This window comes from Nannospalax galili, unplaced genomic scaffold (assembly GCF_000622305.1).
Source record: "Nannospalax galili isolate Female #2095 unplaced genomic scaffold, S.galili_v1.0 scaffold1138, whole genome shotgun sequence".
Classification (NCBI taxonomy): Eukaryota; Metazoa; Chordata; class Mammalia; order Rodentia; family Spalacidae; genus Nannospalax; species Nannospalax galili.
In genome coordinates this window covers 461,371-484,865 of record NW_008342297.1, presented here as the reverse complement: position 1 = coordinate 484,865, position 23,495 = coordinate 461,371, and the positions used below count along the sequence as shown (strand labels likewise).

At 42.1% G+C, this 23,495-nt stretch overlaps 1 protein-coding gene across 1 annotated transcript in view; it reads right to left on the bottom strand.

The window, feature by feature from the left end:
- Nucleotides 1-208: 208 nt before the first annotated feature.
- Cab39 (calcium binding protein 39) overlaps nt 209-23,495 on the bottom strand; it is an 84,050-nt gene continuing 60,763 nt past the window's right edge. The window contains exons 4-9 of the mRNA XM_008838063.3: nt 22,459-22,577; nt 16,604-16,772; nt 9,766-9,825; nt 7,236-7,301; nt 3,208-3,351; nt 209-2,446 (exon numbers count right to left, since the gene is read on the bottom strand). Coding sequence (XP_008836285.1) covers nt 2,258-2,446; nt 3,208-3,351; nt 7,236-7,301; nt 9,766-9,825; nt 16,604-16,772; nt 22,459-22,577 — 747 coding nt within the window. The 3' untranslated portion in view covers nt 209-2,257. The remainder of the gene's footprint in view (nt 2,447-3,207; nt 3,352-7,235; nt 7,302-9,765; nt 9,826-16,603; nt 16,773-22,458; nt 22,578-23,495) is intronic.

The window sequence follows — 23,495 nt, the reverse complement described above, 5'->3', positions numbered from 1 at the left end:
ATGTCTTTAACAACTGTATACATCCCCCACTTTTTTTTTAAAAGGGTTAAAAAAAAAAAAAAACACATTAAGTAACTGCCTTAAGTAAAATTAAACCTTTATAACACCGAAGAAACCACTCCCAGTATAATAGTTTTGGTAATATGAATATATTAAATGATCATACTTCAAATGCAACTTTTCAACTTAGAATATTTTCACATTGGTCTGTCTAAAAACAAAACCAGAAAGTCTTCTCTGCTTTCAGCTTCCACTGTGACTGTAACGTTTGCTGACCCTCTGTACCCGCTCTTCTATGCAACATGCTCTAGCGCCACCCGTGACTGACCAAGTGGAAGCAGCTCTAAGAGCTGGGTTGGCAAAAACCTTCTTCACTTGACGCAATGTGCTGTCACTAAATCCAGACACACAACACTGGACCACAGGATGAGCACCTCGGCTAGGCGGAGCCTGCCTCTTACACAGCCAAGGAGTATTCTTTTCCAGGAGACCCAATGTTTTCTCTGTTTTACTAAGTGAGAACATGAATCATCCCCAACATATTCTGATAAAGACAGCCTCAGGAAAACCAATATTGTAGACTGTCATTTAAATTAAATAGAAGAAAATATATCTGTATTTTCCGGAGTAGTTATTTATGACTTGTGTTCCTTAAAGGAGTCCTTAACACCTGCTAAAACATTTTGGGAGGCTCATTTTACTGGCCAATGAATAATTCAGTTAGTAAGAGAGGCTAGCAAAGAATTATATAAATTTCTTAATCAGCTACAGCCATGCTGAATTGGAACTGGCAAACTCTGATTGGTAAGTTGTTAGTTGTGATCCGTGTGTCACTGAGATGAACGGATTCCATTCTATTAACTTTATATAGATACAGTCTAGAAGACACTGTTCTGCCGTGGTCACAAGTCACAAAAAAGTGGTGCAAAATCAGTTACTTTATAAATACTGATAATTTGCAGCATTAAGGAACAGGACATTAAAAAAAATAAATTTCCCCATAGGACACCTATGACTAGGAGCTCTTCCTAAGAGAAGCCAAAGTTTTAATTATTCAGTTTCACGACTATTGTACTGGATTACTTACTCTAAGAAAGAAAGGGTGGTCTACAGAGGTTCCCCACAAAGCATCAGCACTGATTTAGCATAATCCTTATCATTCACAGATGTGGCAAACAGGAAGTTTTAAAGAGGAATAAGGCCAATATTGAGCAAGAAAGTGGAGCGGACTGAGTTCCAGGTCTGTAGTTCCGCCTGCTAATGGCACCCTGTTAGGTAATTGAATACAAAGGGTTGGTTTTCTTTTAATGCTGTGATCCTTAAATGTTAAAATCAGCATTTTCATGTGACCTGAAGTATTTCAATTACATATGAGCATTCATTTTTTTTTTTTTTGCAAAAACTCAGGTAATAGTTACATACTACTACAATAACATTCCTCTGCTGTACAAATTAAACCATTTAAAAGAAATGAGCATTCTAAGAATTATATACAAAAGAAACCTGTAAGCAGTGTTGAAATGAAATGCAAGGTGGTATCACTAGCTCTACTGTTTAAAATACCTTCAAATAGTAAAATTAACAAATACCCTTCCACATATCCAGGTTTACAAGTCTCAAGAAAATCAAATGTCAGAAAGTTCTAGAAAGCTGTGAAAAGCATATATACATTTTCCTTATGACCTTATGGAGCTTTACACTTTCGAGAAGTCGCTAAGTTTCAGTATCAATTTATTTGCACGTCAACTTTCTGTCCCAAAAGCTCACACTGTGGATACAGTCCCCTCTGATTTCCAGCAAAGCCCTGTATGTGCCATCTTCCTTCAGTGAAGGTGGATGATCTGACGCTGGGATGACAGGTGTGCATGTGCCACATTGCACGGGATCTTCCCCTCAAAGCCATGCAAGCACACAGCTATCACCCGATGTCAAAGCCCTCTTCCCTACACCACTCTCTTCTACTCTCTTCCGTACATTTGCCTTCATGAACCCGGCCATGCTCAGAACTCCTGCAGCAAATGGAGTCTTTGAATTCTGAAATGACACAAAGATCAAGGAAAAGCCCACTGTGCTAGTGTGCAAGCGGCAGCAACTACGCTCTCCAACCTGGACTAAAAACAAAGAGTAAAAGGAAAAACCGTTCACTTAACAGCAGATTAGCAGTAATGTTCCTCGTGAATTGGTAAGAGTGCCTGATGCTGAGTAGCTAACAGCAAATGCTGAATTTGGATTGGGTATTGTAGGTGTTTATTGGAAATTAGGCTTCTTGCTGAGCTGGTCTCTTCAAATCCCTGATCTGTTTGACTAAATAGGTCTTCTCATCGTTGAACTGCTCATCCTCGGTCCTGTCATTCTGAAACTTGCTGAGGAACTCGATGAGTTTGGTCTGGTTCTTGAGGAGGATATCGAGGATAGGCTGCGTCTTGTTGGGATTGGCCACAAACACCTGAGCGAGAGGAGCTCATGTCAGCTAGAGAGAAATCAATGTTTACCCAGGGTGCTTGGTCCTGGGAAGGCAGGCAAGTCAGTGTAGTTTATGTTTTAGAAGAACCTATTTTACATAATCCCAAGAATTAATAATTCTATGTTTTAGTACAAAGATTGCTAAGCTTGCTGTGCCAAACCTGAAAGCAGCAGTTAGTACTAAGTACCAACTCTGATCAGAAATTATTTCTGGGCATGGGGTCAGACTGGGTTTTAAGAATAGAAACCTTGCCAGGTGTGATGGTGCATGCCTTTAATCCCACCACTTGGGAGGCAGAGGCACTCGGATCACTATGATTTCAAGGCCAGCCTGGTCTACATAGTGAGTTCCAGGCCAGCTGGGGCTACAGGGAGACCCTGTCTCACCCCCCCCCCCGAAAAAAAGAATAGAAACCTCAACAGAAAGTCTTCTAAAATACTCTGCTGGGCACTGGCTCCCACTTGAGGCTACAGCAGGATTGTGAATTTGAGCCTGGACCCAACAGAGTGAGACCCTGTTGGAAGAGGAGGGGTGGAGGGGAGTGCTCTTGCTCTCTGAGGGCCCATTTCCAGGTCCGTGTCTCTGTGAAATGGTGTACCACATACACATGAAGACTGACTCAACTGCTCAATTGTCCATCACTCTGGTTACCAAAGCTGGGCTGGCAATATTTTAGTAATTTGTAAATGAAAAGAGATGAGAATAATTTGAGGATAATATTGTTTATGGTTTGTGTACTCTACCTTAAAAACGTGAAAGGCCTCAAACTGGATGTTACGACTTTTGTCTCGTAGAAGGTTCATCATTAATTTGAGGTTCTCGGGTTTACTGATGTATTTCGTCATAATTGTGAAGTTGTGTCTATCTAACAGTAGTTCACCAAGAAGCTGAAAAGACATTTAGACCATCATTCTCCAACCATTAAGACTTCAAAGCAAATCTAAAAGTTAAAAATACCCCTCATTTTGAGGATATTATTCTTAAGCACAGATTAGCAGGCACTCAAAAAAAAAAAACAAAAAACAAAAAACAAAAAACAAAAAAAACTGACCCAGCAGAGTCCTAGAGGGTATGGCACCACCTCCCTTGGTCACTCACTTGAACACCCACCACTGGCATGTGCATCAAGTGTCTAGCCCATGGCAAGAGGTGCTACTGAAGAGCTTGTCTCAGGCTCAGAGACCTTCAGAGCCTGTTCTTTAAGTGTGTGCTGTGCTGATTCATAGACCATGAAACAATAGCAAGATAAAAATGAACAACAACAAAGAAACTACCCAAGGAAATGGCCAGAAGGTACTTGTAATTTCTTGGCTTAACTTATTTTTTTCCTGTTTGAAGTGGTATTTAACGGGGCTTTCCAGGATGGTTTTGTCCAGTTTTATACCCTGGCCCACACATACTGAAGTTACCATTTTCTTACATGTCTCACAAAAGCTACAAAGATGAAAGCTCTTCCATGCTATCCTCAGTGAAGTACTTGAAGGTAATCGTCTCTGTTCTGGACATCACGGTAAACTGAAACTGTGAACTTCAGGGCTTCCTGAGCTCTACAAGCTGCCTGTACCACAGCAGCCCATAATGCTCATTTGAGATTTTCCTCCAGGATATTGATGTGCTGACCTATAGCAGAGAGGCCCAGCATGCAGGTCCATGTATACTGCAAGGAGCAGGCATCACCCATCATCCTTGTGGACAGACAGGTGGCCAGTTGAGAGAATATCCTGGCACTAGGCTCGCTGGGCTCAGAGTCTGGCTCTCCAGGAAGAGTGGTAACCTTACCGTCTCTGTGCTGTAGCTTCACCAAATATACAATAATGTGGGAAATGGTGCCTATATTTTATGAGAACGTGGAGAGAAATCAAAATGCCAAGGATATGGAAAGCACATGCTAGGCCCAAGACGACTGCAGTGGTGTAGGGCAGGGTCTCAGGGAGGGGAGTGTAAGCACAGAACTGCTGTGCCTGAGGACTGCCAAGTATCTGACAGTCCTAAACAGCTGATCTCTAGGTGAGTAAACTTGTCATAGTAAAATCTGCTGTGTAGATGGAGAGATGGCTCAGTAGTTAAGAACCTTGACTGTTCTTGCAGAGGATCTGAGTTTGGTTCTCAGTACCCACGTTGGGGGCTCGCAACTGTCCATAGCTCCAGCTCCAGAGGATGACACCTTCTTTTGGCCTCTGTAGGTACCTGGATTCACATGCACATACTCATACATAGATACATACTTACACACACAAAAATCTGTTCTGCACAAAAACAAATCTATGCTACTTAGGGTTCATAAAGAACTTAAAAAAGTGGTTTCAGGCTGGTGAAGACGGCTCAGTGGGTAAAGGAGCTTGCTGCCAAGTCTGACAACATCTATCCCCAGGACCCAAATGGTAGGAGAGAACTGACTCTCTAGAGTTGTCCTGTAACTGTAATGGCCACATGTGCCCCCGCCCCCCAAAGTAAGTGCAATGTAAAAAATATGTACTTTTGCCGGGCGGGGTGGTACACATGCCTGTAGTCCCAGCACTTGGGAGGCAAAGGCAGGCAGATCTCTGTGACTTCAAGGCCTGCCTGGTCTACACAGTGAGTTCCAGGCCAGCTGGGGCTGAAAGGGGACCCTGTCTCAAAAAAAAAAAAAAAAAAAAAAAAAAAAAAAAAGTACTTTAAAAAGACATCCCAGGCTTCACATCAATGTGAATCATGGAATTTATCTTTTTTAAGGTGAGAAGCAACCTGTCTACACTCTTATGAAGACAGCAGGTACTGCTCTCATGTGCCATCTTTGGACACATGAAAAATGAAGTTTTCCATAGGAATTATAAATAGGCTGTCAGGGGGGAAGAGGAACAGGATCTTGATCAATATAAATTCAGATAACTTTTGAGGGGAGGAACTCTGGGCAGAGTAGAATTTAAAATGAATCTGGTAAAACATTTAAATGGGATTAGAATTTTTTCCTAAGCTCTTTGAGACTGCATCTCCATTTCCTGTCAGAACTATTTACTGACAGAATTGGATGGCGGTGGCAGCTCTGTGTTTAATGACTGCCATAACAATATTGTACAGAGGTCAGCAACTTGTTTTGTGAAAGGTTGGACAATAAGTATTTTTCAAAAGTATTTTATTATTTTTTATTTTATGTGTATGAGTATACTGCCTGCAAATATGTAAATGCACCCATGTCATGCAATGCCTAAGGAGGACAAAAGAGGGCATTGGATCCCCTGGACCTGGAGTTACAGATGGTCATTAGCCATTATGTGGGTGCTAGGAATTGAACCAGGGTCCTCTGCAAGAGCAGCCAGTGCTCTTAACCACTGAGCCATCTCTCTAGCTCCAACAACACACATTTTAGACTTTGGAGGCCACATGGTCTCTGCAACAACTACTCAAATCTGCTGTTGTAGCCACAAACAACCAAAGATGATGCATAAATAAATGCCTGTGTCCCTATAAAACTTCCTATTTACAAAAATAGGCAGCTGGCTGGATTTGGTTTATGGGCACTTTGTGTGTGCAGTTTGCACGTACGTTCATATATATGTGGGCACACGATGTGTTATGTGTGCGGCCAGAGGCAGAATCTCTCAAACCCGTTTTGCGGGTTGGTCTGGTCTTGGTACCTTGCTCCTGGGATCCTTTCCCCACTTCTCAAGCATAGCCAGGCTGCCACATCCACCCAGCATTTATGTGGATGGTGGGGATCTGACTCATGCCTACATGGCAAGCGTGTTGCCTACTGAGTTGCCCCAACTCCTCAGTTTACTACTTTTTGTTCTAGAGTAGTTTAAAATTTACATTTAGCATTTTAAAGGTTCAACTGGAATTGTCCATATCCTGTTTTTAAAAATATTTTATTATTTTCATTTTATGAATGTATTGCCTGCATGTATGTAAGTGTACCTGTGTTGTGCAAAGCCCTCGAAGGTCAGAAGAGGGTGTCGGATCCCCTGGAACTGGAGTTACAGACGGCTGTTAGCCGCCATGAGGGTGCTGGAAATTGAGCCCAGGTCCTCTGGAAGACATCCATCCCGATATCTTGTTTTGATACAACGCAGCCAAGGATATGGGCAGCCCACAACTTCACTGCTCACACTGTCTTCTCCCCTTTACCACAGGTCTGTATCACACAGGGCACCCATCTGAAATGTTTCATCTAGTTGGCATGAGTCTCTAAGTTTAAAGCATATTTCTGGGGGCTTCTGGTTCAGCAGTTAAGAACACTTATTGCTCTTGTGGAGGATCTGAGCTCAATTTCCAGTACCTGTATTAGGAGGTTCACAGCTACCTTCAATTCCAGGGGATCTTCTGGTCAGGAGGGTACCCTGCACCCCCATTAACAATAAAACAAATATTTAGAGTGTTTCTGCAGGGCACGGTGGTACGTCCTTGCCATTCCAACCCTTGGGAGGGTTAGGCAGGAGGCTCCCAGTTCAAGTTCAGCTTGAGATACACAGGCTATCTTAAAACCAAAAATGAAACTCAAACCAACAAAAACGCCAACCCCCTCAAAAGTGTTTCAGAATCTAAAATACTGCATTGTTAGGAAAGGAAAGTCATCTTTTGCCTCCTGTGATATTCTCTTCTGGTGACTACCTTACAGTTTTGGTGGGCACCACTCCAAACCCTATCCTCTCTGAAAAACTTCTGATCACATGCAAATCACAGATGTATTTTTCTCAAAGGTCTACAATCCATGTCAGCATGCTGTTCTATCTCCAAATCCAAGTTGCAAATACACAGTGAAGAGAAACAAGTGATACAAAATAATCTGCCATACCTTCAGTGACTGTCTCTTTGTCACATAATTTTCGGAATGAAGTAGCTTCTCATACTCACTGAAAAACTAAAAGAGCAGAAAACACACATGAAGGCTGTTTAAGAAAAAGATGGCCAGATAACATGAAGTTCAGGGGTAGACTCATATCACAAAGGCTAGGGTGGCCCAAGTGCTTGGGCTGCCAAACAGTAACACCCACCCCATGTCCTCAGAGGCCCTCGGGTGATGTCACCGGTCACCTCTATGCAGAGAGCTCCTGGGACCGATCCCTTCCAGCCTCCGGTCAAGCCTACAGACTGCTCTGACCAAGTCCCCTCTGGATCCCAACTCCATGTGCTGAAACGTTAACACCCTCCTCAGTTTCTGAACTCATGTCTTGGTGTTAGACTAGATCATTCTGATTTTTTTATGCCGAACCTGTTCTTTCAAGGATCAAGCAAGGAGAGAAAATGGAGAGATGGTGAGAGGAGAAACCCAGCACTGCACTGAGCAGATAGAGCCTGGAAAGGTGAGACTTGGTTCAAAGTGAAAGCAGAACAGCTCTGCTTAGAAATGGGAGAGAAAGGAAGGGCACAGCCGGAGGACCGGGAGAGTGAGCAGTGCTGCACGGCAGGCTGATGGGAGCCCACTGGATCTTCAAAGGGACAGGAACAAGACCATGTCACCAGAGGAGCCAGAAAGCCACTCTGTGTCAGTTAACGTCCCTTCCAGAATGTCTGGCAGAATGTGCTTCAGGCTCTAGTGCTAGAGAATCATGTTTCTTCTCAGTAACCAGCATGGATTTTGCTTTTTATATATTATGGTCTTTTAATTATTTCCCTCCATGCTTTGGTTACGAGAAAACTATGACTTTTGAAAGTGCTCAGTACTTTAGAGCACACATTTTGTGGACTGACTACTTTCCTTCTCCCTCAGATCTGATGACACTTTATACATTTCTGTCAGTTGCCTCACATACATCTTTCTAAAATCCTGGATATGATGTCATCCACCAATATGCTGGAAGGAATATTTTACTCCAATATTAAAGCAGATTTCACTGCCTGTAGTAAATTTTTTAGAAATAAGGCAGTATTTTTGGTAAGTTCTAAGTTAGATACCCTAGCATAATAAAAATATTTGAGACTGCGTGGTAATAACGTTAGCAGCTCACAATTATGAGCTGCTTATGATGTTTCAGCACTATCTCATGGGCTTTGGCATCTCAAGCCACACTTCACACTCTTTATCTAGTAGCAGGTGCTGCTCTGAGGCTGTGGAAGGCACAGAGAGCGATGGGAACAGGTGCCTAAGGTCTTATTAATATCAGGCACTTGAAACCAGACTTAGGCTGTCTGATGCTAAAGTCTACGTTTCTAAAGGCTGTAAGAGCTCCAATGAGATGACTGCTGCCACTTGACACCAAAACACTCAAAAAGAGATGTCCATATCCAAACACACATGGGCTTCGAGAAATAAAGGACGGCCAATGTCAAAGCCTTCCATGGGGCTGCGTCACGTTAAGATGCGCTGGGTGAGGGAAAGACAAGGAGAATGCACATAAAAGAATGAGGAAGCATGGGTTTTTGCCTCCAAGAATCTTATACTTTAGTTGACTAGGATACCAAATGATGAAATAATAATACTACTAGTAGCAGAACTAAAACCACAGCCAAATCTGGGGCAAGAATCTTATACTTTAGTTGACTAGGATACCAAATGATGAAATAATAATACTTAAAATTTCAAAGATTTAACCTACTAGTAGCAGAACTAAAACCACAGCCAAATCTGGGGCGACAGACGGGAAGTTGAATGGACTGCTGCTATTCTAGGTTCTCTAGAAGCACCTCTCAGGTCCTGGATTGCATGTGGTGAAACCACTGTGCCATGAGAAAGCATGGGGTTCGTCGGGGAGCCCTCCAGGGCAAAGCAGAAGCGGCCTGTGGCAGGAGCGAATACGGATGCCGCAGCTCTGGGGTGGCTGTGTGGCTCAACGGGTGGCAAGTCATCAGGTTCCCAGAGTCATTTCCAAAGCTCTGGAGGTCACCATTACTAGGCACACCTCACACTGACTCAGAGCTAGGAGTGACCTTGTCGATGGCTAGTCCAAACGTCCTCGTTTTACAAATAAGGGAGGACTTCTTAGTCCCCAAGCGCTAAGTGCCTTGACCATGGCCACAAGGGAGTTGGCAGTGAAGCAGAAGCAGAGCAGGGCCCTGCCACCACGAGGCCAGCGCTGCTCCAACCCTACCTGTATGCAGCAACTGATGGAAGAGGAAGGAAAAGTTAAAAAGTCAGTCCTCTCTGCGTTCTAACTACATTGTCATTCACCAGCAGGAAAGATACAATGGGCAGTGAGTGTGTGGATCAAAAGATCACCTTCTGCTTCTGACTGGCTGCACTCTGTTGTTCAGGAGAGAAGTGATTACACCACCGCTTACAAACGCCATGTAGTCAAAATAGACATTCTGGTAGAAAACCCAATTTAAACCTTCATTTCTGTTAAAAGACTTGCAACTGCTATTTAAAATAATACTTTAATACTTACTCTATCATAATGCTGTTCCAAAAATTCTGCACTGAGTAATTTATGTCTTGTAAGTAAATCCTAGAAAAAAAAAATTTTTACAGTTATTTTCTACTAAAGTTCTCTTGGAAAATGGAATTCTAAAATATTTTGTGCAATTTTGCATGATAAGACAGCCGCTAAGTATCACCACACAGCACTTAATATTCCAGCATAAATTCTACCAAAATTTTTTTATAAAGGCACATAAAATCACTACTTTGAAATCACAATTTTAATGACTATGACTAGACATGGCCCTATTTCTTAGAAGGAAAAACTAAACTAAAGCAGACGGAACAAAAGGGAGTGAGACACAAGCTAACGCTGTTCTGAAATGTGGAAGAGAAAGCTGTGCCCAGTGAATGCTCCTAGGAAAACTGCTCTGTTCTCCTGAAATTCAACTATATTCGCTTTTACAGCTAATACAGTCTTTTTGTCAAAAGGAAATTTTTCTAAAAGTAACAATTATAGCACTAACTTTCAAGAAAGCAGAATAATTCTGCAAAAATATGGAAATACAAATGAATTTGACCTATAGTCTAATTCCACATTACTATGAAATAATTCCACATTACTATGAAACAGCTCAAGTCTCATTCATTCAGAAAGAATGTATGAAAATTTCAAGGCTCTGGTCTCAAACACAAAAAGACATACTCTGGCCAGACGTGGTGGCGCATGCCTTTAATCCCAGCACTTGGGAGGCAGAGGCAGGCGGATCTCTCTGAGTTCAAGGCCAGCCTGATCTACACAGTGAGTTCCAGGACAGCTGGGGCTATAGAGAGAGTGTCTCAAAAAAAAAAAAAAAAAAAAAAAAAAAAGACATACAGTGCCTTAGGCTCCTACAAGCTACCTATGAACTGACCTTGGTCTCACTGGGTAAGAAAGGGAACATGCTTTCTGTCCCATTTCACCTAATTAAGTTGGTTCAACTGCGGCGCTGGTTCTGTGAAGCACATGTGGACAGCACTCCAGCTCAAGTTCCCTAGTAGGGATGCACCAGATCTCCAGTCTGTTATTCACCTGCTAACATCTTCTCCCAAAGGCCTTCCTAGAGGCTTTCTCTATGTCTAGTTACGGATCCCTGGCCTCAGATTCTGACTTAGCATCACTTGTGACTTTATATTTGCTTGTGGGATTTGATACTCTCCTGTATTAAACTCTCACTTTCAGAAACACAGGGGCCATGTGTATTTTTACTAGGCTTTGAGTGTCCATCACATTTGCACTGCCTGGTACAACGGCAAGAGTGTACTCATTTAGCCAATGAATGAACCAGGAAAATGGGGAGGCATGGAGGGGGGTTGTCACATTCAAACAATCATCACAGTATGCCTTTTAAGGCTTCTAACCCCGACCTTAAAGATTTATAGCTCTTCAAACTTTTGGACAGGGTATGTATTGAAGGCCCTCATTTAAACAAGGATGTTCAGGAAAACCTAGCTAATTTTTCCAAATTCCCCTTGAGAATTCAATAGGTAGAAGTTTTAAAAAAAAAACAAAAAACCTGCAGTCATTTTTAACATGCTTGGAGACAGAATGGTTCCACATGTAGGACCTTCCCTTAACAGAGTGCTACAATGGTAGTGTACCTAGCATTGTAGTCACATGGGTCACAATGTAAAGAAGAGTGTGAGAACGTCAATGTTCTCTTCAATCCCTGTCTGTCAAAGAGCATTCCCCACCTATTATCAAGCTTAATTGACAGCTGGTCTCCCCCTGTGTAGGTGACACAAGAGTAGGTCCCAGCACCTTAGAACAGCACCTGTTGGAACAGTGCAGGTCCCCAGTAACTTGGTGAATGAATGAATGGATTAAGAGACTAATGTGTCAGGTCTGTGCACAATGAATGCCGCTTCCGTTTTGTAACTGAGTCACTCTGGCAGGCACTAAGGAAGTGCAGCCTAAAGACTCCACTGCCCTCTATTCGGTCACACTAAACAGAAAAGGTCAAGGAAAGGGGCGCTTGAGAGATGTTGGCACTCAACTGATACTGGAGTTTCAGGAACAGGTCAGTAAGAAGTATCTGCTCCATGACAGGAAGGTCTACAGTGTACCTTAAGCAGGACCAAGTAGATCACACACCAAAAGGGGAGCCTCCAATATCTCCCCATCCATTTGTTATAATCTGCAAACTCAGATTCTGGTCAGTCTGGGAAACAAATTACAACGGCCTCATGGTAGACAGAACTAAAAGGGGGTGCTCTAAGGCTGCTAAAGTAGGAGCTGGACCCCATACATAAAAGGATGAAAGCCACCGGGCATGGTGGCGCATGCCTGTAGTCCAGGCACGTGGGAGGCAGACGCAGGTGGATCTCTGTGAGTTCCAGACCCTGTTTCAAAAAGAGCAAAAAAGGGGGAAAAAAAAAAAAAAAGATGAAAGCCTTTTGAGGGCCTGGGATTGGGGAGGACTTAAATTTTTTTTTTATTTTGTTTTTACGTGTATGAGTGTATTGCCTGCACATGTGTAAGTGCACCCATGTAGTACAATGCCCGTGGAGTTAAAAGAGTGTCAGTTCCCCTGGAATAGACAGTTACTGATACTTGTTAGTCATCATGTGGGTCCTAGGAATCGAACCCGGGTCCCAGTGCTCTTACCTGCTGAGCCATCTCTCCAGCAGGGGAGAACTTTTGTTAGAAAGGAGTGCCTGCTAAGAACCAGCTAATATTAAGTTGGGAAAGGAAGAGACGGGGCCTCGGGCAGTACTTCCATCTCCTGGAAGAGAAACTGGCCTCGGGGCATAAGAGATATCTGTGACAAAAGTGAAGGGCAAAGGGTGTACAGTCAGTATGTGGTCAGCAACCCACAAAATTTATGAGGTACATGTGATCCTGCCTGAGGCAGACCAGAGGGGAAGGATAAGGACCTGATCTACTTGGAGAAAGGCTGTATGTACCATGTCCCAAGCCCAGCAGAGAGCAGCCAACTTTTAAGATGGCCAAATTATAAAGCTTTCTCAAAGTCCAAATAGCAGATGACAAAAGCCACCCTCAACTCCTGGAGAAATCTGCTACCTGCTGGAGTGGGTGATTGTTTGCGCAGAGCCTTGGGAAGTCACGTGGCCCCATGTGCTACCTAATGCTTAACTATGTCCATGGACAAGGAACTCAATTTTTTTATCTGTACTGTTCACTTTTGGAGGTCCTAGAGTCAAAAGGGTCTTTCCTTGCTTGAGTCAATTACTTTGAGAAACTGCCAGAGTAGACAGACTCACTTCAAATACAAGTAGTCTCATGTTTCAGTTCTTTTAACAACTCCTTGAAGGACAGGGTTCTGAGTCCCTCATCGCCTTTTGAAAGTCACCTATTTGTCTATGCACACTCAAAAACACATGGAAAGAAACATTTATATGCTGTTACCTGAAAAGTGACACCAGTGACTCCTTACATTACACACATGTGCTCACATGAAGCTCTGAGGGGCAGCATCATCACCCTGTTTAATTTTACTGGAAAATTTCAGAATTTTGCAGAGTGGGTTTTTTAAGTCTGCCTGAGTTCAAATTCTAGCTTCTGCACTTACTGTATGATTTGTTACCATCATTTTCAGGTTCAATTTTCTCACAAAGGAAGGATATAATAACAATAATACCTCTCATATGGTTGTTAATTATATTCTAGTAAATATTATACTTCATTTAGCACTGTTACTATGATGCACTATTAGTCTCTCATCCCGTATTTATACAGTTGTAACCATTTCATTTAGCATTGTTACTATGATGCTTTAGTCTCTCATCCTGTATTTACACAGTTGGATCCTCAGGTGGAAGACTGCAGTTATCTACACCTAATTTCACCCTGTCCTATTCTGGTTTCCCTGGATCTTTAGGAATTTAGTATCTAGATACCTATCTCTATCCCTTTCCAGTTACTATTACATCCCTTGATGAGTGTACCCTTCAGTCACTAATAGAAGTGCTCAGCTGGGCTGGACGGGAGAAGCCCAGAGGAGACCTTTCTAGGAAGATGGCACTCTATTTACCAACAATGTATTGCTGTGGCATCCAATTAGTTGTGCGCTTATCTTCTTAGATTGGTAGGGTTAGTAACTGTCCAGCAACTTGTTTGCTGCACACACTGTGTGGCAGTGCAAAGCCCTTTCATATACTTGTACTTTTACCTAAATTTTAACTAATGGACAGAAGGAGGTCAAACCACTGGCAGCGCTGCTCTGATGCACCGGTTCTTGTAAGATTAGTATGACTGAACTTCTCTTAGTGAGCCACGCTGGTTGTGGGCACCCACCCGGGTTCCTTTCCAAGGCGCATACAAATAGAAATATCCTCTAGGCTCTTACTAAGGTATACCATCAAGCTCCAAACTCTACCAGGTTTTCTGGGAAATCTGCCTTCTTTTATTCTGGAAAATTAAAAGTAGTGGTTGGCCTTCAAATGCCTTTACCATTTCATTCATTCCTCAAACCCAAACCAAATCACTAAAGATATCTGGCCATCTGGTTTGCTATTTCAGTATTCATTCATTCAAGCTATGAATCCTGGACACATGTAGAAAAGATGGTTCTAATTTGAAGGCTCAGCACCTGTTCCACAAGCTGAGTGTGTCTGAGAAATGTGCAGATACATTTTCTCAAAGGATGGCATAGAATGCAGATCTTTTCTATTAGAAAACTGCCCTTTGCAAAGGGACAGCAGCAAACAGGAGAGAAGTTCTCCTCCTGTCTCGCCAACTCCTCTGCTGGGAAGCTGCTGGGCTGTCCCTGCTGGCATTCTTCCTGTTCTGACTGGGGTTTCTATCAGAGAAGAATGTAGGGGTAGCATGGGTCTGTTTGGTATTTAGCTAGTCTGAGATTAGGTGGTAGGTCTGTCTGTCTTACACATGGTCTTGGCTTTAGGGCCTCTCATGAAAGGTCTCTCCCCTCTCCCTTTCTGTGTCATCAGGAGCACCTGCGGTCCAGAAGCCAGGCTGGCCTCCCAGAGTTCTCTTTTGGAGCTCACCCTCTGAATCCCAAGTCATTTTTGAAGTTCTTCTTCAAGTGGAGACTACCTGACTGGCTCTGCCCAATCCTTTCCTTTCTTGCCTTACAGATCTGACGGGACTGGGTTATCAAAGTGGTTCTATCCCACCATTTTCTCCTTGGGGAGAATTAACTAAAAGAAGCAACCCTGATTGAGATGCAATCATCAAGACTCAGATATCACATTTCTGGCATGTAGCCAGCACATATCTCTCACCTCAGAGCCAATTTGGCCATCTTTGCCAGGAGCATGTCATCCATGTCCTCCACGTGGTCAGTGGGCTGGCTGCATTCTCCCACACCACTGCTGCTCCTCAATCCTCTTCCCTCACCCTCCTGCGCCCAGAGTGCTGCCACTCTCGGGATCCTGGCTGTCTTTCACACAGGGGACTCTCTCCTTGACACAAGGTGCTACTACATCTCCCTTCATGCCGGCTGCTGCTCCTGAATAGGACACTCCCTTCCATCGATGCATTCTAATCATGAGTCCTATCCCACCACTGCGGTGATACCTAAGACATCATAGTGACCACTCTATGTTATAATCTCAAATTCATTGCATTTTGCTTTGTACATTGACATTTACATACAAGTATCCGAAGTCTGACCTCAGCTCTGACACCCTCTGTACTAGATCTGGGAAATAAATACTGGGCACCTCTCACACTATGACTTTATTTTAATCCAGGGTGCAATTCCCCAGGCCTTCATTCTATCCTAGGACCATTCATCATTCTTTTTCAAAATTTTATTTTATGCGTATGAGAGTATTGCTTCCAAGTAAGTGCACCTATGTTGTGCAAAGCCTTTGGAGGTTCGAAGAGGGTGTCGGAACTGGAGTTACTGATGGTTGTCAGCCTCCATGTGGGTGCTGGGATTTGGACCTGGGTCTTCTGCAAGAGCAGTCAGCGCTCTTAACCACTGAGCCATCTCTCCAGCCCCTTATCATTTTTATTTCACCCAGAGCCCAAGCTTGGTATTTCATGAGCTCTTTATAACCATAAAACTGAGCTCTCATGAGGAAAGTGACTATTTCTCACTGTAACCGTGTTCATGGCTTCTAAGCATGGGTGGTCTACATGTAAGCATACTAAACACTGATTCATTAGCTTATAGGGTCATTTAAGGAATGCTTGTTCTCAGTGGGAAAGAAGGAAAATAGAAGACTCCTGCTTTATTCATATACCATAAATAGAACCTGTAACTGAAATCTCTGTCTGTATACACACACATGGGCATTTAGTTTCTACAGACCCACAAGGGAGGTAAGGCAACTGAGGGGAGGGAGGAAACAGTAGTGAAACAGTGCAGATGACTCTGCCCCCTTGCTCTCGCAGACATGCTCTAGTGTGAGAAGGACACAGGAGAGGTGATCACTCCTTTGGGCCTGACTATCAACAATGGGTAGGTATCTCTGTAATGAATATGGTTCTAGTATTTAATAACACATTTATTCCAAGATAACATAGCCCTTGAGCGGAGGCCACCCACCTTACCTCACCTAGTGCCAAGGAAGTGCTACAGAATGCTCCAACACAGAAGAAAATCTAGTTGTTGGACACACTATATATTTATGCCATATTTAGTGGATTATTTAACAGAAATGTGGAATTTTGACCACAAAGGATTTCTCCCTTCTTGATAGATTTTAGAATCTTAATTTTCCCTATTTTTAGGCTGTAGTTTCACTGCAAAAACCTAAAACATACCAACTCATTCAAAAGATCTTTTCTTTCCACTAGAGGGCAGTCATGTGTAGACCAGGAGGACAGAGATTAGGAACCTGCAAACTTGATCAGACTTTCAAGTGTATTTAGAATTCAAATTTAAAAGCATTACCTTGAATGTAGCAAACGCATCTGAAGCTATGTCAAATGTTGACATTTCAACATATCTGAAGAAATCATAAAACTGTTCTGACCACAAAATGATTTTTGCAAGTGGTTCATGTCTGATACATTCGCGTAACATTATCCCACAATTTAGAGCTATTTCTGGAGATTCATACCTGTAAAAACAATATTTAAAAAGCCATTCATGATTGATTTCTCAAAACTGCAGAAGTGAACATTTCAAACTTTCTGAACAAGAAGTTTCAGACATGTGCCCTAACTAAGCAACCAGAGCAGGTTACAAAAAGCATTTCTCTCAGAGTAGAGCACAGCAGGGGAGCTCGCTCTGGAGCCCACCTGTGTGCAGAGGTAGACAGCCTCCTTCAATCAATCAAGAACAGCCACGGCAGAGACTGTAAGACTAGAAGTTCAGTGTCTGAAGTTAGAAGTTTTGAGGGTTACACCATCCCATTTTAGCTTAGCTGTTACCTATGGTGCTCAACACCCAAAGGAACCGAAGACTGAATAAAAAATATTGACAAATCCAGAAATTCATAGTATCTACAGAGGTCCATCAAATATACAGCATTTATATTTTGCTATTTCAACACTGAGTAGTTCCAGACTCTTGGAAACATGTAAATCCCATCAAATTGTAAGCCTGGTCCCCTTATAAGCACCTCTATCACTCTAAGCATAGAGTGGACTCCGGGGCCCAAGTGTCTCACCAGCTTTCCAACATATAGCCTCCTTCCTTTAATCTCTGCTGTCTTGCTCACCATTTCTTCCTTATGATCAGAAAAAAAGCTCCGCCCCAACCCACATACCCAACAACAGCTTAGCAACAACATTCCTAGTTTAGGAGCTCACAAGTGTTTATTGGCAAACAAACTTCTAGGCTTGCTGGCTAGTCTTCCTTTCACCGATGCACTGCTCTGGTACAATGCTCTCCTACCTGCCATAACATGGTCCAGTTCTGCTGCTCATTGCTTCTTGTTCATTCCTGCCCCTGGACTTTTCACCAGTGATAAATGCCATTAAGATGCTTTCGTAGGCTGGGCATGGTGGTGCACGCCTTTAATCCCAGCACTTGGGAGGCAGGCGGATCTTTGTGAGTTCAAGGCCAGCCTGGTCTACATAGTAAGTTCCAGCTGTGGCTACAGGGAGACCCTGTCTCAAAAATGACAAAAAAAAGATGCTTTCTTTTTCCTATGTAAATTCTAAGCCCTTTGTAGAAACTTACAACTTGGAAGATCCTTTCCTTTTACCAACCCTGCAAACTCATCTAACCTCTGAAATACTGTAGCACTAATCTGTTACCTAGCAGCGCTACTACTGTCTTTTTGTTGTACATGTTTATTGCAGATCCTCAACAAGAGCAAGACCACATTCCTCTGCATCAGTTAGGGCACAGCACTCAGCATGCTGACTGGCTCTTATTTGATTAAAATGTCTGTTCACAGAAGGGCTGTTCACACCATTCATTTTTGCTTATCTTCAATAAGCAGGAGCCCAGAAGGATAAGGGTAGGACAGTTCAGTACAAGTTTAACAGGTTTTGATGGGAATCTGTCAAACCTGTCTAAATGATTAAACCATAACCCAGTGAGTGCAAGACAAACAGTTGCTGTACAACCTGTTAGCACTAGATTTAAAAGCACATTATATTTGAAATTGCCAATAAAAAATTTTTCTCTCCTATTGCCACAAGCCTTGATTGCCTCCCAGAACTTGAAAGTAAGACTGTTGCTGAGGACACGACATACTTCAGACACAGGACTTGGAGCAACCTTATCCCTGAATAGGACGCCTATATCCAACTTTTGCCTCCCAAGGCTCAAGGATCACTGCAGAAGAGGAAATGGAAGAGAGTATGTTAGGGCTTCTCTTTGCAAAGAGTTTTTTCTTGCTGGGCTGATGTGATGGTGCATGCCTTTAATCCCAGTGTATAGGAGGCAGAGGCAGGTGGATCTCTCTGAGATTGAGGAATTCTCTTTGCATAGAGAATTCCAGGCCAGAAGACTCTGTCTCAAAAACAAATAAATAAATAAATATGAATAAGTAAAGGATTAAAAAAATTATTCTCTCCAAATTCAGTCAAATGCTAGTAATACCTAAATGCACAGTAGAATTAGTAGCACAGCCCACCAAAATATTTAGCATCAAACTAATACAGTCTAAGACGACCAATTGTACAGAAGTAGTCTAAACTACTTAATTGACTGAAGTATACATAGCTGCTTTTTTTTTTTTTTTAGACAGGATTTCACTAAGTAGACCAGGCTGGCTTAGAACTTGCTATGTAGACCAGGTTGGACTCAAACTCACAGAGATTCACTGCCTCTGCTTCCAGAGTGCCAGGATTAAAGGCATGCCCATCACCACACCCAGCTGGAGCATATGTATCTGAAAAGGTGCTTCTTAAACAAACAGCTACCTTCCAGGTGTGGTGGCGCACGCCTTTAATCCCAGCACTTGTGAGGCAGAGTCAGGTGGATCTCTGTGAGTTCAAGGCCAGCCTGGTCTACATAGCAAGTTCTAAGCCAGCCTGGTCTACACGGAGACCCTGTCTCAAAAAGACCAAAAAAAAAAAAAAAAAAAAAAAAAAAAAAAAGGCAAGGCTGGAATACAATGAGCAATGTGGTGCTCTTGTGCCAGAGGAAGCAAGGAAGCCATCACAGGTGAATGGAGCTCGGCCAAAAGGACATAGTCAACCTAAAGAAGCTTACGGTGGGCTAAGATGCGGATGATTTGAACATAAAAAAGTAATGTTTCAAATGGACTAAACACATTGTCAACTAGATGGGACCTAATCTCATCACCTAAGAGATACATTTCCCAGCACACCTGTGAGCAATTACTTAGATTAGTTAGCCTCGGGGCATGTCCGCAAAGGATTATCTTGATTAGGTTTAAGTGAAATGGGAAGCCCACCTTAACGGTGGTCAGCACTATTCCATGGGCTGTGTCCTGAATTTAATTAGTAGAAAGTGAGATGAGCATAAGCATCACCTCTCTGTTTCCTGACTGCAGGCACTGTGATCAGGTACCTCAAAAGCCAGGCCTTCCCTGCCATGATGGTCTCTAACCTCCAACTGTGAGCCAAAGTAAACCTTCCTTAACAGGGAAAGCAACTATACAACATCCAATATCTATTTTAAAAACAAAAACCTGAGTTAATAACAATGCTTAAACAACAATATACTCAATGTTTATCTAAGAAAGTGGGCAGGGCACCAACCAATTATTATAAAATAATGGTTTTTCTCATACAGATTGTATTTGGAGTTAATGAAAGTCATTAGTAAGGAAGGGCTCTGCTTTCCAGTAAGAAATACATTTAATTATAAGAAGTAATAGAATCAGTAAACTTAAAAAAAAAACAACTAGATAATATCCTCAGTGGATATTAAAATCATTAGATAAAAGTTTGATGGAGAACTTCATAACAGATAGATAAGAGACTGACACCACCTGTATCCAATGATCAATTTAAACTTTACCCCAGGGCACAATCAGTGCCAACTGTTACCCAATAGATAGTGTGGAGTACCACACAGGCCAAATTCATACTCCCCTCAAGGTGACTCTACATCTAACCAAACCCCTACATCAAACCACCAACTTCAAGGGACAAGGGACGGTGAATCTAATTTATACGAATGTAAATCTAAAATACGTAATCTTTCCTCCCAGTGCTGGAGGTCTGCCTTAGCACTGTGTGTCTGTCAGTCAAGTATTCTACCTCTGTCACATCTTCAAGCCTTTGTTTTTTGAGAGCATATGTAGCTCAAGCTGGCCTCTGACTTTCTATGCATCCTAAACTGGCTTTGACTTTGGGAGCCTCTTGCCTTTCCTGATGCTGGGGTTACAGACACATGCCACATATGCTAATAAAATAGGCAACTTTCTATAGAACAGATGCCCTGGCTGCTCACCAAATGGCCTGTTTAAAAAAGCGGGAATTAACTATTACGGATTAGCAGAGAGCTAAGAGTCCGATCTCTCAAATTCAGTTTGTAGCCCTTGTTTAAAAACTTAGTTAAAATAATCTATAAACTCATTTTGTTGAAATCAAGAAACAGCTCGGCATGGTGGCGCACGCCTTTAATCCCAGCGCTCGGGATGCAGAGGCAGGTATATCTCTGTGAGTTCAAGGCCAGCCTGGTCTACATACTGAGTTCCAGGACAGCTGGGGCTACAGGGAGACCCTGTCTCAAAAAGAAAATAAATAAATAAATAAATAGAAAAGAAAATCAAGGAAATATGAAAAATGGACACTGGACTATGTACTAGGCGTGTAGATGGTACTGTGGACTGTGATACAATGCCTGTATAGTACATACACTGTGTATTCCTGATAGACAGGGATGAACACCGAAGTCAAGTCATGTGTAAGAAGCAAAGGACTAGAGCAAGCAAAATGGTAGGTTAATGATGGAAACGGCTTTGCAAAGAAAGATTTTTTTTAAAAAATATATATTTAAAAAAATTTTTTTAGAAGAAGCATTTCATTACAACTTTAACATAGTCATTAATAGTTTCCAGAGCAAAGAGCAAAGAAAGATTTTTTTCTGTGCTGTTCTCTGTGGCTGTGCTCCCAGCTTCACAGCAAAGTGTGACAGGTGTCAGGTGGAGTGTGGCCCCAGTCAGACTCCACTCTCTAGGCTTCTTGTTTTCGGGCTGAGATTTCTACTCTAGACAGAGCTTTATACTTGAACCTGTCCCTCAACAATCTTATTTTACACAATGTTTAACAATCCTTACACAAAACTCTCATGAAGTCATAGGAAGAATTAAATAATAACCATTAGCTTTTATGGCAAGAAATACTGACTAAAGAAAATGCACAAAAGCCACGGGAAGCTGCTCTGGGAACATCCAAACTTCAAGCTACACAGTGTGTCTACACAGTAATGCTGCACGGATACAACAAAAACTTAGGTGCCAAAAGTTCTGCAAGACAACATCTGGAGCAGCAGCAACATCTGAAGCAGCAGCACGGATGGTTAGAATGGAGGAGGAAGCAGAACGCTGGCACCCAGCAGATGCACTGACTCCTGCTCTGTCTAAGCATGTTTGAATTTGGGGCAAGTGCTAAACCAGAGAGACATGAATCTGGGCACGGTAAGCTGTAAAGCTAAGGGGAGCGGAGTAACCGGTTCACGCAGTGACATATTTGCCACTAGTTTAACAGAACATCACCAATGCTGGGATGACCCCCAGAGCTGGCAAGTAACCAGTGTGGAACAACACAACAGGGACTGGCCACCTTGGACAGGCTAAGTGCTGAGGAAGAGCAAGACTTTTTTGTTAAATCTCAGTTTTTAGATTTTTTTTGGTTTTGGTTTTGAAATGGACAGACTACTCAAATCATAGACACCTGCTTAGTCTGGTAGTAATTCCAGAGAGATGCACTGTGATAACCCACTCACCAAGTACTTTGCTAACTGAATGAAGTGAGGCTATACAGCATCTGTGCTCTGCTACGGGAGCATCTCACTGCCTTGCAGTGTGCAGATCAGGTGCACAGAGGACAGCTTCAGATACAAGACTTGGCTGGGATTTCAATGAAACTCAATCTTTTAAATCTTGGAGAACAGAAATAAGGCATGGAGGCTCTACTTCTTTCCTTTAGTCAGTTTGATTTGTGAACCTAAGGGCTCACAATTCACCTGATTTTAAACTTACAACAACAGGGAAGTTTTGTACGAATTTAGTTCATAGGTTGGAATTAAAAAAGAGAAATGTGTAAAAAATGAACTAAAGCTATAGAGAAATGCCTGGTTCTCCTCCTCCCCCCAAAACAATCTTTCTTTTTTATTTTCAACTAAGAATATAAATTTTATTATATTGTACATACCCTTTCAATAACATGAACAAAATATTCTGTTGGGTGCAGATGTATTCAACAGTAGGAGTTCTTGTACCAATTTGTCGTCTGAGAATATTGTTGAAAATTTGAGCCACGTCTTTTTTGCCCTATTAGGAAACAATCATTAAAATATTTACCTGACTAAATATTAAAATGCCCATCCACCCTTCAAAATAAAGTCAGAGACTCATTATAAATTTAGTTATGACTGAATAAATGACTATACAACATCCATAGATATTAAATTTTATTTTATCCCTTTATAATTCCATATTCTTGAGTTTTAATAGTGTGCAATTTTTATACAATGCATCAACAAAATGAAATCTAACTATATTCCACGAGTAATTTCAACCATTTCTAACTCTCAGAATCATGCTTACAATCTATAGGGATGTGAATCCACCCAAGTGGAACAAACAATTCCAAATAGCACACTTGTGCTATGAAAAATACAACAGGTACACTTTTCTTTTGCAATAATGGAAAGAGGAAATTGTACTCTCAGTATAATGGAACTGGAGACTTGTGTAAGAAGCTGAGTTTTAAGGACAAATAGACAAATTCCTCTATTAAACTCAGTCACTTAGGAAAGGTTTAAGGTAGATTAATAAGGAAGGTGCTAATTACCACATGATACAGTAGTTCAGAGTTGAGAACTATGTATCACCACTGTATAAAACAGATATTACCACCACCTAGCGAACCTAATCAATCAGAAAGCTGCCCGAGACATTAACAAAGGGAGAATTGGCCCCCAAGAGATGTTTCAGAATGGCCTCTTGTCACAAGGTTGACAAACCTCAGAGGGCAGCTTGTGAAACACTAGCCTTCGAGCACTTTACCTGAAGCACACAGAGAGACAGATCATCCTGGGGCCTGCATTGGTAACCTTTACCAATCAGTCTCATGGGCATGCACTTTTTTTTTTTTTTAAATGAAAATAAGCTTTATTACATCAAGTAAAAAATACAAAGATGTAAACAGTTTCAGTCATTTTCTTCCAGGTGTTATGATCTGCTTAC